The sequence below is a fragment of the Anolis carolinensis genome, chromosome 1, assembly GCF_035594765.1.
Source record: "Anolis carolinensis isolate JA03-04 chromosome 1, rAnoCar3.1.pri, whole genome shotgun sequence".
Classification (NCBI taxonomy): domain Eukaryota; kingdom Metazoa; phylum Chordata; class Lepidosauria; order Squamata; family Dactyloidae; genus Anolis; species Anolis carolinensis.
Window position 1 is genome coordinate 350,192,170 of NC_085841.1, and position 14,937 is coordinate 350,207,106.

General features: G+C 39.9%; 1 protein-coding gene across 1 annotated transcript in view; it reads left to right on the top strand.

Annotated features, from left to right (window-relative positions):
* The window catches only part of lbhd2 (LBH domain containing 2), a 74,825-nt gene that overhangs the window by 52,333 nt on the left and 7,555 nt on the right, over positions 1 to 14,937 (top strand). The window contains exon 3 of the mRNA XM_062968513.1: positions 5,991 to 6,078. Within this exon, the coding sequence (XP_062824583.1) occupies positions 5,991 to 6,078 (88 nt within the window). The remainder of the gene's footprint in view (positions 1 to 5,990; positions 6,079 to 14,937) is intronic.

Sequence of the window (14,937 nt, forward strand, 5' to 3'; positions counted from 1 at the left end):
TATGCTTGCTAAGGTTGCTTTCTAGGGGCTATGTGAAAGCGTCCTCCCAGTGATTCTTAAGTTTTAAATCAATCTTGCCCTTAGCTGCCAAAATATATAGAGGTAATATAGAAAAGATGCTTCTGGGTGTATTCAGAATAACCACAGAGTAGCTACAGTTAGCCTACAACAGTTTAGCTTGCAAATGGTACAAGAGAGAGTGCTATCTTGCAATAGTATAGTACAAGGAAGAGTTTCAAGGAAGACCTCACTCTGTAGAGAATTACATTTAAAATTTCAAAATCTTAGAGTCATAGAATCACAGCGTTGGAAGAGTCCACAAGGGCCATCCAGTCTAACCCCATTCTGCCATTCAAAGAAATACAATCAAAGCATTCCTGACAGATGGCCATCCAGCTTCTTGTTTAAAAATTTCCAAAGAAACTCTAGTACACACCAAGGCAGCATCTTTATTTTTCCCCCCATTCAGTTCCCTCATTATAGCTGCTTGTATGCATACCACATTTTCTGCTCCTGAAGCAATTAATTTCTTCATGCCAGTGTCTTGCACCAAAGCACACACCAAGTTACAACAGTTTGTGTTTTCTGGACATGATGCAAGTCAGAAATGACTTTTTTCTAAGCTTCTTGCATTTCCACAGCCCCTGTTTTGTCCAAGAGTTCCCGCTGCCTCCACTCGCAGCACCCTCCTGAGCGAATAGGATCATCTTGTGGCTGACCCTCACTGTACAACATCACAGTTGCTTCATCCCTTCTCTGTCTCTCCCTCTAGTTCTGAGATCTGGAATTTTAATTCTCCTGTTGATTGACAGCCAGTTGTAAAGAAATCATGATGTGCCTTGAAGCCATTTTTTATCTTTCAGACACATGAATGGGCAGCTGTGCTCTCACTCCAGCTTCTTGGTACTTTATTTCTGCACAGCACTTTTCAGGAGATGCTTAGATATTTAGGCACCACTGCTTTTTGCGGATGGCATTATTTATTTTTGCTTTCTGCCAGTTTTCCCCCTCCTCCCATTTCTATGTGGAGTTAGAGAGCAATTTTAATCCATTTCAGCTCAAATCTGGTTATCTGCCATGTATCTGGTTCTCTGTTCTTTCTCTTTAATGGCATCAAATACGATCTGTCCTGCCACCTTTGTGCCACAGAATTTTCCCCGAACATGCAATTGATGCAAGTGGGTGGGGAATGTTCTGATTTCATCAGCATAGAAGCTGATTTATTGTGACATTCATTGCCGCAGTCTCCACTTTTCCCCTCCAGCCAGAGCCCTTGTCTTTTTAATGTGGGCCACATCAACACAAGCTGATTCTTAAGGGTTGTATCCCCTTACCACAACTGCTCTAGATAGTGGCCCATCATGGGGTGCAGTCTTCATTTGTTCAGTTTCAGGTTTTTCTCCTTAAAAAGTTAGTGCCACATTTCAACCAGTATTAATGTCCTCCCCATGGAAGCAATCATCCTCCATTGGAAGGAAATTGTCGCTTTCTGTGTCATCAGGGGTCCAGAGCTATCGCAAGTTATTTTGCTACTTCTCTTCTACAAGTCAAGGTCCATAGCATGCAAGCATGCTCATATTATTTTTGTTTCTGCCTGGGGCAGAAAATCCTATACAATCTTTCTTTTTCCTGTTGTTGGGAAAAAAACGAACAACAGCAAATTAAAACACTAACACTATCTTGCTATTCCATGACACCCCAGCCTAAGGGAACTATTTTACCCTGCCTTATGGAAGATAATGTTGATGTCTCATCTAACTGAGGACAGTTCCTCTGTTGTACATTGCTTTGTTTGTGCAGCAACTGGTTGCACTCTAAGGAAACACACAGATAGCAACAGTGGTTTTAAGTCAGTTCCTATGGACATTTGAAATGTTTCAGAGTCAGGTTAATTTAGAGAATAATCTGCATCTACCAAAGCTTTCCCTTACAGTGTACTAACTTACAGGGGGGAAAGGGGGTGCTTGCCAGGCGTCCTGGATTTTAAGGGACAGTCCCATATTTGAATGAAATTTCCTGCATCCCATTACATTATTTCCCGGGATGTAAACTGTCCCATATTTCCACCAGTCTCTCCCCTTTCCCTTCCCAGAGTGACCCAAATGGTGCAAAAGGTAGTAGGATATGCTGCGGCGGCAGCAGAGTATTTGGGGGTCCCTTTAAGGGATGAAGTCCCTTAGAAGAGGCCACAGCCCAGACTTGGCTCTCACCCTCTGAATGAGCTCTGTCCCCTAAACCTTGCCTCACCTTGGACTTCTGATGTTTGCAGTTCCAACTTCCGGTCCCATTCTGCACCTGTCTTTTATTTTCATCTTCTGCACCTGCCAACCCTGAGCCCCACTGTTGAACCATCAGGAAAGGTCCAGATCTTCTGGTTGTTTCCCAATGTGTTGTCAAAGGCTTTCATGGCCAAGATCACAGGGTTGTTGTATGTTTTTCGGGCTGTCTGGCCATGTTCCAGAACTATTATCTCCTGATGTGTCGCCCATATCTATGTCAGGCATCCTCAGAGGTTGTGAGGTGTTTCCCGGTGTTTTTTGTAATTAGCTTACTCTGGGTTCAGTCGCATTAGCCTATGTGCATCATGTGGATGCACCAGCTAATGCAGTTCACAAACTAGATTATTGGGAAGAGCCAAGGGCATACCCAGGAACTGTTCTCCAGAAATCCTGGCTAGGAATTTGCTAGGTCCTCCAATGCAACTCCATGGTAATATCCAAGGGAAAGCGTATCATGGAATTACCAGGAAGACCTAGTAAATTCCACTTTTTACCTTTGTCAACTTGATATAGATACAGGGTCTATTCCCATCCCAATTTGCACTTCCAAGAATTTGCAGTACTTTATCAGTGACCTCGTGTTTACAATATTTATATGGTGCACCTTACCCAGTCTACTTTTACAACCTCTCCATTTTAATCCATGTTTTTATTAGTTCTTGTCATTTGTTTTTATTGGCTAATGTTTAAATTTTTATAATTGTGCATGTCTTTTGTCTATTGTTGTGTTTTATATTGCTATTGTTTTTATTCGGGCTTGGCCCCATGTAAGCTGCCCTGAGTCCCCTTTGGGGAGATAAAAAATAAAATATATAAAAAATAAAGTTATTATTAGTATTATTATTATTAATATACTGTTTTCCCCCAAGTGTGTGTAAATGAAGCAGTGAATAAGGGTTCTATGGTTGTGGGAGTCTTATTCCACAAATAATAAGATAATAAAATGAAATGTTTATTTTGAAGCAAACTCTACTGACTTTAAGGGGATTTATGTAGAGTGTTTCCATAGGGCTGCTACCTCAGTTATTCAGCTTGCATGACAGTGGAGACCCAAGTTCCAGATTAAGAGGGAGGTGGATATAGAAATGTTCAGTCCTGTTGATATGCTCCACAGAGTCAGCAGTGATGAGCTGGGTGCATATTATTAACACTGCAAAGATCACAGTAGGCGTGGCAGCAAGTATTCTTTCTACTGAAAACAGTTTGCAATTGGAATGGAAATGGAATAATTTTACAAATGCAGGGTGTTGCTTGGGAGACTAAAGGCATTGACTGGCTTGTGGGGGTGAGGTGAGGAGAGATGAGAAGAAAATGTAGTGTGTGGCTGTCAGTAACAATTTGACTATGGGTACACAAGAGCGTCTGTTGTTTTGGTGATGACGGAGGGACATCTTGAGGCTTTCAGGGATGAAGGCGGTGGTTGTGTTGCCATCTGGGGTCTGGATTCCTGCTGTTCAATGATAACTGGGAGATTTCAGTGCATTCCTGGCAAGATTCCCAATTTGAAGTCAGAAGGAAAAATTCTGTCTCTTGGTTCTACCTTGTTTCCCTAAATCAAAAAAGGAAGTTGAGTTTATTTGTGAAAAGGGAAGTTGTGGTGCTAGCAAAGGAAGAAAAAAGTGAAAGCAAAAGGATAAAGAAACTGGGACCACTGCTCTGAGAAGAAAAGCTACTGCGTTTGAGGCTCTTTAGAAGAAAAGTAAGGTGAGACTTGACAGAAATATATAAAATTGTGCACGGTGAATGAAGTTAATAAGAAGTTTTTTGCCTTCTCTCATAATATTAAAAGTTGGGCTCATCCTCTGAATAAAAATCATAGATTATTTTGAATAGATAAAAGGGCAGTAATCAATAAAACTGGGGTTGGTCACAAAGTGAAGGCCACCAACTTGTTTGATTTTTAGTAATTGGACATGTTCATGGAATATGATTCAGATGCAGAAGGCCTTTGGAGATCAGTGCTGGATAGGACAAGATAAGGAAATTGCATTCACACTCTTCTGGTGGGATTCTCATAGGCAGTTGCAGGTTGCAGGACTATTGGTATTTGATCCAAGAATGGCTGAGGGAGCTGGGCATATTTAGCATGACGAAGAGGAGATATGATAACCATGTTTCAATATCTGAAAAGACATCACATTGAGGAGGGGGCAAGCTTGTTTCCTGCTGCTCTGGAAACTAGGACATGAAGCAATGAATTCAACTTGAAGGAAATACATTCCACTGAAACATTAGGAAGAACTTCCTGATAGTAAGAGCGGTTTGGCAGTGGAATTTGCTGCTTTGGAGTGTGATGGAGTCTCCATTGGAGGCTTCGAAGTAGAGGGTGGATAGCCATCTGTTGGGAGTGGTTTGATTGTGTGTTCCTGCATGGGATGTGGTTGGACTGGATGGCCCTTGTGGTTTTCTTCCAACTTCATGATTCTAACTTCTAATGACTTCTTGCTGCAACTAGACCAATTGAAATGTATATGCCTATTGGCATAGGTATTAGGATGGCCATGCCCTACATCAGTGGTTCTCAACTTGGGGTCTGCAACACCCGAGAACAAAAATCTGGTCCTTCCTCTTTATTTGTTTATTTTATTTTATTTCTGCTCCTTGGATAGACCACTTCTAGATTATTAAATATGGTTTTCTGTGGGCGAGTAGATGGCGACTACCTGATGGCATATGTTCCGTATCAGAAACTAGAGCTGATGAGGTCTATCCAATTCAATTTTCTTAATCAGCATCCCAAATAACCAAACCGAATCTAAAGTTGACAAAACACGGATTCGTAATCCTTTTGGTACTAATGTTGAAGAGTGTTCCCTGGTCAAGTGGTCCCTGGACAAAAAACGGTTGGGACTCACTGTCCTACATTAAAGAGGGTGGTCCTCTGAACCAAAACTTGGAAAAGCTCAAAACAGCCTAGATCACTACAGTTCAAAACCTGCACTGTAACCAGGCATCCTTAAGGTTATTCATACAGCATTATCCATACTGAAGCAAAATCAATAGAAAACTGGTTAAAATCATTAATTATGAAAATAATGAAACCAACTTAAGTCTTTTCACAACATTCCATGTTATGGTCTTTCGAACCGTTTTAATTCAAACGGAGCTGTTTTGTGTACTTTTTCACTGAAGACAAGTGTTTGCCTAGTCCTTTGTTTCCTACGGGCACTTTTCAGTTCTGTAACTTCAATAAACTGTGTTGTACTCTATTTGGTGGCGTTCTGTCTATGACATTCCAATAAATGAGTACAGCAAGATTGCCTTATCAATATTCTTGGTCGGACTGCAGTTACCTGAAACAGCAGATATATCTGAACAACATTAAATTATCTGGGTTCTGGTCCCAGCATACTATGGAGTTACATTGGAGGCCCTAGAGATTCCTAAATAAGTATCCTTTCTAGGAGTTTGCTAGGGCCTCCTATGCAATTCTTGGTAATGTCACATGGAAGACCAAGAAAATGTCTAGAGCAGGCATGGGCAAACTTAGACCCTCCAAGTGTTTTGGACTTCAACTCCCATAATTCCCAACAGCCTATCAGCCATTAGGAATGGTAGGAGTTGAAGTCCAGAACACCTGGAGAGCCAAATTTTGCCTAAGCCTGATCTAGGGAGACCATTTCCCCCTGGGCTCATATAAATAAAACCATACTATAGATATGAGTTCTGCAGTTATGGGAGTCTTACTGTATGTTACTTGAATATTTGCAGCATGACGGAGGTGATGAACACATGTGAGCCTGTTATGGAGGAATTTACCTTGAGCCAGCCTGAAGAAGAAGGAGGCACTTCCAGCCAGGTAAATTAGACAATGCTATCCATTGATAAATACTGTCTCTTTGTATGTGTCAACATGATTGATTCCTTGTCTTAGAGAAAATAAGAGTTAGTGTATGTAGAGTTAGTTTATATAGGCAGCTTGGTAGCATAAGAAACTGGGAGGAAGGGTTAATCTGGGTGTTCTTTTACTGTAAATTCCACAGATTGTGGGTTTGGTGTGTATATGTTTTCTTATTCTTCTTGTGAAGCCTGGGGTTGAATTCCTTTCAACTCCAGAAGAAGCTAACAATGTTTTATGCAACAAAGCACTGGCAGAGCAGTCATGTGCACAAATGTGAGGTTTTTGGTATCAAACATGTGGTAAGTTAAATTTTATATTCAAGACCTAAACATGAAACAGAAAACATTTGAGACGGCAACCCATTATGCTCATTTGGGTATCCATTACAAAGCGATGCTTGATATGTTTGTAGTGTTGTTGTTCTTTTTTTACTGTGCTCTTTCAAGTTGTTTCTGACTTATGACAACCCTAAGGTGAATATATCACAGTGGTTTCTTTGCTTTCTTCTAAGGTTGAGAGAGTTTAACTTGCCCACAGTTATCCAGTGATTTGAACCCTGGTCTGTACAGTTGCTTAATGCTTAAGCCATTACTCCTTGCTGGCTATCTTACAGCATTGATGGATCTTCTGAAATTACCTTTTAAATATGTAATTCAGAGTGGCGGTTCCTGACAATTTGGAATTGAAAGATAGGTATTTATCTGGGGAAAGTACTCTCTTAAGGATTTCCCTACAAGTATATTTGCTATAGCTAGCCTTATTTCACTCATTAATATCTGAGGCCTAGAATGCAAATAGCAAGTCTCAGAGCAACAATTTGTGCATATTTTTGAATATTCTTTCTATCACTAGGTAACAGTGATACTTTTAGAGATAATGAAAATGTTCCCCAAACAGACTTTCTCGGGACAAAATGACAAATTATACTTTTTAAAATATTTATATCCTGCCTTTTTCCCACTGACTCAAGTTCATCTGATGACTTTTTGTGGCTGAATCTCCCAGACCCAACCTCAGAACACTTATTGTACCTTGTTAAATCATAAAATACATATCATAGGAATGAAAGGATGATATTTACATTTCTCAGCCCAGCTCTGATAGATTATTTTACAATTCTGATAGACTAAGCCCATACCCTTCAGAAAGAGGTTTCATTGGTGGAAAGGTTTAGGAAAGCTGATTGAATTTTTTTCCTATTCAGTATCATGGTATTTCTTTTGATGACCTTCATTTGAAGGAGATTTTATATAAATCCAGTCTAATTTGGACTTCAGTACTGTAGTCATCCATTAGGAGAATAAATCTCATTGAGAATCTGAGAATATCCTGACAGCACAATTGCCTACTGAAACTTCTATTGAATCAAATGATCATTACGCCCTGATACATTTTTGTAGGATTGCAGAGGTCTAAATTGTTAAATCACTGTATTTTAGGGGTCTTTTTGTCAAGGAACAAAAGTGGATGGTAAGAAGCAAAAGGAGTTAAGGTTTTGTTAAATCAGTCATTTCAGGAAAACTGGATATCCTCCTTTGGACAGTTACTTCTTTTGTGGGGTTTCACATATTTATTGGTGCCTATTTTATGAATGATAATAATTCCATCTTTTTTTGTTTGTTATTGGAGGATTTTTTCCACATGGTAGTATACAGTCAACCTCCACATTTGCTGGAATCTGTGAATGTGAAAACTGTGAATGAAAAAAATGTGTTTTTTAAAATCTTGAGATAACACATCTCTGGGAATCTCTAGGTCCTCTAGCATGGCTCTAGCAGTGGAAGTTGACCCTAAAAGTCTCACTAAAGGAACTAGAGATTCCTAGAGAAATTTGAACCAAATTTGCAAATAATCAAATCCACAAAAGTCAAACTGACAAATGTAGAGGGGCAACTGCACTAAGACATTACTTTCATTAACATTTAATTATAATTATTTTAGAAGACATGTTAGAAAATGTCATGCAGCTTGTTTTTAACATCCATACCAGAAAAGTGTGATAAGGAATATGTGATGAATTAAGGCCCCTATCTCTTTTTTGTTACCTTGTGATTCATAGTTTTTCCACACTTCTCCTTGCAAACCTCACAGCCTCGGTCTATGAGATGAGAGCTGTTAAATACGCCCACAAAAATCAATAATTTATCCTGGAATTTACTGATATTTGATGCTGAGCTTGCTTTGACTTATGGCCACCTTATAAATGTAAGACCTCCAAGATCTCATCAACTGCCTCTGAGGTCTTGTAAGCTCATAGCTGAAGCTTCCTTTATTGACTTTGTTTACTTTTAGTATGGTACAACTCTTTCCCAGTGCCTTCCACTTTGCAAAGCATTATCATATTTTCTATTGAGTCATGATATTCCCAAAGTATGGCAATCATTTTGGATTCTGGTAAGAATCCAGAGTTGATTTACTAAGTCACATTTATGTCTCTGTTTAGCAGCCTGTGGTATCCTCAGAACTGTACTCCATCATCATATTTCAAATGAATTGATTCTTTCTCTCAGCTTTGTTAGCTGTCTAGCTTTACACAGAAATCAGAAATACTGAGACATAAATTTATTTATTTTATTTATTTACAGCATTTATATTCCGCCCTTCTCACCCCGAAGGGGACTCAGGGCGAATCACATTACACATATAGGCAAACATTCAATGCCCTTTAACATAGAACAAAGACAAACAAACATAGGCTCTGAGCGGGCCTCGAACTCATGACCTCCTGGTCAGAGTGATTCATTGCAGTGATTCATTGCAGCTGCTCTCCAGCCTACGCCACAGCCGGAGCCCTGACTTGATGCGTCTGACTTGAGTATTAAGTAATTTAGCTTAATAATTTAGAATCTGTAGCCCACTTGAAAACACCCCAAATCTTCATACTGGTTGAAATCAGCTAAAGAAATCTATAAGTCAAAACTATTTTCTGGGTGCTATTTTTGAATGAAAATGGGGAAGTATGCCCTGCTATGAGCTCGTGAAGATGGAAAATTGCCCTACACACCAATCATAGCCTCTTATTTGCACCCATGGCATGATAAATATCTTCTAAAAGCAAATTTTTTAAAAAAAGTAATGTCGATGTTTGCTAAAAGCAATCTAGGGACTTTGAGATTTACCCTAAAGTTTTCTAACATTTCCTTGGTAGAGATGGGCTTAAATACCCAAGAACCACCATGAAGAAAAAATTTCTACAAAAATTATGAAACTGTGGCCATAGCTACAGGGCCAAACTAATGTGGACTTATTGCTCAGCTGCTGCAGGGAGTCCACGTGACACATGCCTGGATGTACAGCACAAGCATTGCTTCCAGCCATTAATCAGCATCAAGGAAACACAGGATTTCCTCTGGAGCGTCTTTGAAGTTCTGGAGTGATTCCACAGTTTCAAAGGTGTGGATAGCTAGATCAGGCTGAATCTGGCCCAATCTGTTGTCCACACTAGTAATACATCCGCCACTGCGGCATTACTAGCAAACAACACTCTTCCAGAAGCTTTCTGACAATGTCACATTTCTGGTGATGTATTTCTAGTACTGAGCCATATGACCAGAATTTTTTTCTAGTAGGTGTAGATACATTCTTATGGGAATGATAAAAGCATTCACAACAGTTATGTACGTATTAACATTTCAGCTTTTGAAGTGCTCTCGCTGAGTGCCACTCAAGTGTGGAAGATTCACATCATAACTATTCAAACAGGGAAAGGATTTATCATTTTGTGTGTTAAGAAGTTTTTAAAGTATGGTTCTGTTCGTATTCTTAGGTCCTGAGGCTGAGAATTACTATCATTGCTGCTTAACAGGTGGTGAGATAGACTATACACAGTTGTTTAGATTGGGCTAAGGCCAAGAATGCATTTGATGCTTTTGAGACATATTGAATGAGGCATCCTGTCTCTATCAGAGCTGGGTACATTTTCCAATTTAACATGATCCGACAAGTGAGAGTGAAAGCAAAAAGTGGAACATAGAGATACACAGTAGTGCTTACTGGTGTGACGACTTGGTCTCTCTGCTCTTGAATAGGAATGAGTGCAAAAGCCATTCCATCCAATTTTTAGGTCATTTAACAAATTGGCCTCTTGCAAGGCAGTGAGAAAGTCAGAACAGAACTGATCACTGAAATATGCACTTTCTCTACTCCTAAAAAAAAAACCCCCACAACATTGTGTGAGTTCTTCTGGGATTTTTTTGTGCATTTTCTCCACATCAGGAGAAAATGCACAAAAAGTCCCAAAGGAGCTTGCACAATAGCAAAAACAACACTCTAGAGTTACATCATTGGTTCAGTCTGCTTTTATTTATTTATTTGTTTGTTTACCCTATTTATATCCTGCCTTTCTCTACTCCGAAGGGGACTCAAGGTGGCTTACATACAGCAATTATTCAATGCCTTAAACACATACAAAACATTAAGCTTAAAATATTAAAATTAATACATATTAAACATTTAAAAACATTACATTCAATTTCAAAATCATGCCATCCAGAAATCATAGTCTAAGGCTGTTCCGTAGTCATTGCACATACACTAGTCTCACTTATCCAAGCTAAACGGGCCGGCAGAACCTTGGATAAGCGAATATCTTGGATAATAAGGAGGGATTAAGGAAAAGCCTATTAAACATCAAATTAGGTTATGATTTTACAAATTAAGCACCAAAACATCATGTTATACAACAAATTTGACAGAAAAAGTAGTTCAATACGCAGTAATGTTATGTTGTAATTACTGTATTTACGAACTTAGCACCAAAATATCATGATATATTGAAAACATTGACTACAAAAATGCCTTGGATAATCCAGAACCTTGGATAAGCGAGTCTTGGATAAGTGAGACTCTATTGTATTCCAAATCTATTATTGCACTGCGCTATTCTTCGAAAGCCTAATCTCGCAGCCTAGTTTTTACTTTCCTTCTGAAGGCTAGGAACTCCACATAGACCACGTTGCAGTAATCTTTATCATTAGTAGTTGTAGTAATAGTACAGTATAAACCCCATGTCAATGGGGGATATGTTCCATGGGAAATTGTGAATGATAGTGAGCCCTACTGAAATCATATATCCATAGAGTTGGAAGAAACTATGTGGCCCATCTAGTCCAACTCCCTGCCATGCAGGAAAAGCACAATAAAAGTACCCCTGAGCTTCCACCATATTCTGAGGGAGAGAGTTCCACTACTGAACAGCTCGTATGAATAAATAGCTTCCACCAGAAGATCCCATAGAATAATGCTGGAGAAACTAGAAAATGTGTGGAGAAATATCCTTTCAAGGAATTTGCAAGATTTTCCAGTGTGACTCTATGGGAATGTCTGGTGGAAGCATACCATAGAATTGCAAAGAGAACCCAGAAAATTCCTAGAGAATATATGTTTTGCAAGATGGGCATCAATCCCATGGTGTGAGGTGGGGGGGGGGGGGGGTAACCGTAGTCATTTTTGTTGTATCTTTATTTTTCTCCTGTCACTCTTCCAAAATTGGAAATCAGATTTTAAAAGAAACTACAAAGCTAGAAACATTAAAAGTGAATATTATAATGCAATTTAACTGTTCACGGTATTAAAATAGTTTAATATATAAAAAGGTAAAGAGCAATTAAAAATTCAGGTTCAGGAAAGAGTAGCTTCAGGTGTACAAACCTGAGTTTATACCGATATTATGTAGAATCTTTGATTTGCCAGTCACTTGAAATCAAGTTCTTTACCTGTGAATGGAAGCCCTACTCACAAGAGCTCAATTGCTTCCGTAGCTGGCTATTCAAAACAGGTTCTAGTTCTGTCCATTAATTTATCCTGGGCTTCTGCCAGGTATTATTCAACTGACAACCCTTTATATGTGCAGTCTTTCTCCTCTTGGATCAAGTTGAACACAAGCCAGCAGTGTGAAGCTGCAACAAAGGTGGTGAATATCATTTTAATCTGTTTTAATAGAAGTATAGTTTCCAAGTCACAGGAAGTAATGGTCCCACTTTATTCTGCACTCATCAGACCTTATCTGGAGCACTGCATTCAGTTTTGGGTACCTCAATTTAGAAAGGATATAAACAAGTTGGTTTGTTTTTTTTGGTTGCATACTGCCAGTCGCTTCTAGTGTGAGAGAATTGGCCATCTATAAAGATATTGCCCAGGGGACGCCCGGATGTGTTACCATCCTGCGGGGAGGCTTCTCAATTCACTTTTGACATGATAAATAAATAACAAGTTGGCGTGGTTTCAGAAAAGAGCAACAAGGATAAAAGATAAAAAGAACAAAACATGAGAAAAGGTTGAAGGAGCTGGGCAATTTCCGCTTGATGGGAAAAAGACTGAGGAGTGACATACTTAACGCTCTTTAAGAATCTCAAGGCCTGTCACCGAGGAAAGGAGACTAGTCTGTTCTCTGCTGCCTTGGAGAATAAGATGAGGTCTAATGGTTTTAAGTCACAGAGGATAGATTTTGATTTAACATTAGAAGGAACCTCTTGACAGTGAGAGCAGCTCAGCAATGAAACAGTCCCTAGAGAAGTGACGGGGTCTTCGCTTCTGAACATCTTCAAAAAGAGGCTGGACAGTTACCTGCCAGGAATTCTTGCTCTCAAACAAGATCTATAGGTAGAGAGAGATGTCTCCATCATCCCATTGCTGGGAACTTATAAATGAGAAAGTCATGTATTTTCATGCATTAGAGTTTCTCTGTGTCTGAAAGCAATTAAAGAGACAGAGTAGCAAAGTGTGGATATACTGTAGTTGGCCCTCCATTCCACAGATTCTGTATCTATGAATTCAACCAGCTATGATTTAACATCAACATGAAGCCACTGGGAGAGATCATCCTGAGTTTTGGAGTTTGATGTCATCTATACACAGATGACGTCCAGCACTATTACTCCTTTCCACCTGCTACTAAGGAGATAGTTAGGTCCTGAACTGGATTTGGCAGCTGTGATGGTCTGGATGAGAGTGAACAAATTGAAACGGAATCCAGACAAGACAAAGGTACTCTTGGTCAGTCATTAGGCCGAACGGGGTATAGGGTTACAGTCTGTGCTGGATAGGGTTACACTCCCTCTGAAAACGCAGGTTTGAAGCTTGGGAGTTCTGGATTCATCACTGAACCTGGAGCCCCAGGTCTTGGAAGTGGCCAGGAGAGCTTTTGCACAATTAAAACTTGTGCGCCAATTGTGCCCATACCTTGAGAAGCCAGATTTGGCCACAGTGGTCTATGTTCTTGTTACATCCTGAATAGGCTACTGCAACATGCTCTACGTGGGGTTGCCTTTAAAGACTGGAAGCTTCATGTAGTCCAAAGGGCGGCAGCCAGATTTGTCACCGGAGTGATGTACAAGAAGCACATAACCCCCATTACACCAGCTCCGCTGGCTGCCATTCTGCTACAGAGCACAATTCAAAGTGCTGGCTTTAGCCTATAAAGCCCTAAATGGTTCTGGCCCAACTTACCTGTCCGAACGTATCTCCCTCTATGAACCACCTTGGATGCTAAGATCTTCTGGGGAGGCCCTGCTCTCGGTTCTACCTCCTTTGCAGGTACAGTTGGTGGGGATGAGAGACAGGGCCTTCTCAGTGTTGGCCCCTCGACTGTAGAACTCCCTCTCAAATCGGATCAGCTCCCTCCCTCCAGACCTTTAGGAAGAATGTTAAAACCTGGCTGTGGGATCAAGCCTTCAGAGAGTAACTCAGTTCAATAAGTGGATATGAAATAAGCACAACACAATTGGAATGGCACCTGAACTATGACTATGGATTTGTGTGGTTTTAATAATTTATTTTTAATGTATTGATTTTATGGTTTTAAAAAATTTCTACTGTTTTTAAGGTATATGCTTATTGTATTTATAGGTTGTTTTATGGCATTGAATTGTTGCCAATTTGGAAGCCGCTCTGAGTCCCCATTGGGGTAAGAGAGGGCAGGGTAAAAATATAGTAAACAAATAAATGATTTGAAAATTTGGGGGGGGGGGATTCCAAATGGCAAACCTTGATCTTGCTGTTTTATATAAGGGACGCCATTTTACTATGGCATTGTATACAATGGGATTTGAGGATTTATGGAGTTACGTATCCATGGCTAATCTGGGAACAGCCCATTGTATGAAGTCATATAACATGGGGTTTTTTTTTCCATTCTAGTGTGGAGTTATTAACCATAGGTCTTTCACACAATAATATTTGGGGACCTAGTGTTTATTGAGGGATACATTTCTTTGAATATAACCTGTCAAGGGCTGTTTCCGGCATCAGGCAGATTTTAAAGAGAATAAGGAAGCACACACGCACTCCTCCTCCTCTGCCTCCTCCTCCTTCTCTGTATTTTCTCTCTTTCTTTTCTCCTTTTCTCTTTCTCTCTTTTTCCCCTTCTCCCCCCCCCCCCCCCCCCCCCGCCCAGCAATCTACTATGAAATGGACAGACTGCTCTTTCCAGTTCAGATTGATTAAAGTCAGACCGATGGCTTTTGTATTTTCAAAGCCTAGCCCTTCTGGAAGTCTTCCTGTTTTCTTAAAGTCTCACCCCACTTTGGACTATGCATTGAACTCACCTTGAACAGTATCATTAACTGAAATTGGCAGTGCCTTTCCAGAGCTTAAGGTTTTCTATAGTTTGGTCTTGTCCATTCTCTGTCCTCTAAATGGAGACATTCAACCCTGAACCTGAAAGCACTTCTGTCAGTCTTGACATATTTTCCGCTCAAAACCCACACAATTTACAGTTTTAAGCTCACTGCATTCTGCAGAATATTTTTTTGTCAATTGAACACAATAGTCTGACACTGTGCTGTGGGTTGGGATTGTATCCCATTTTCACAGTAGGTT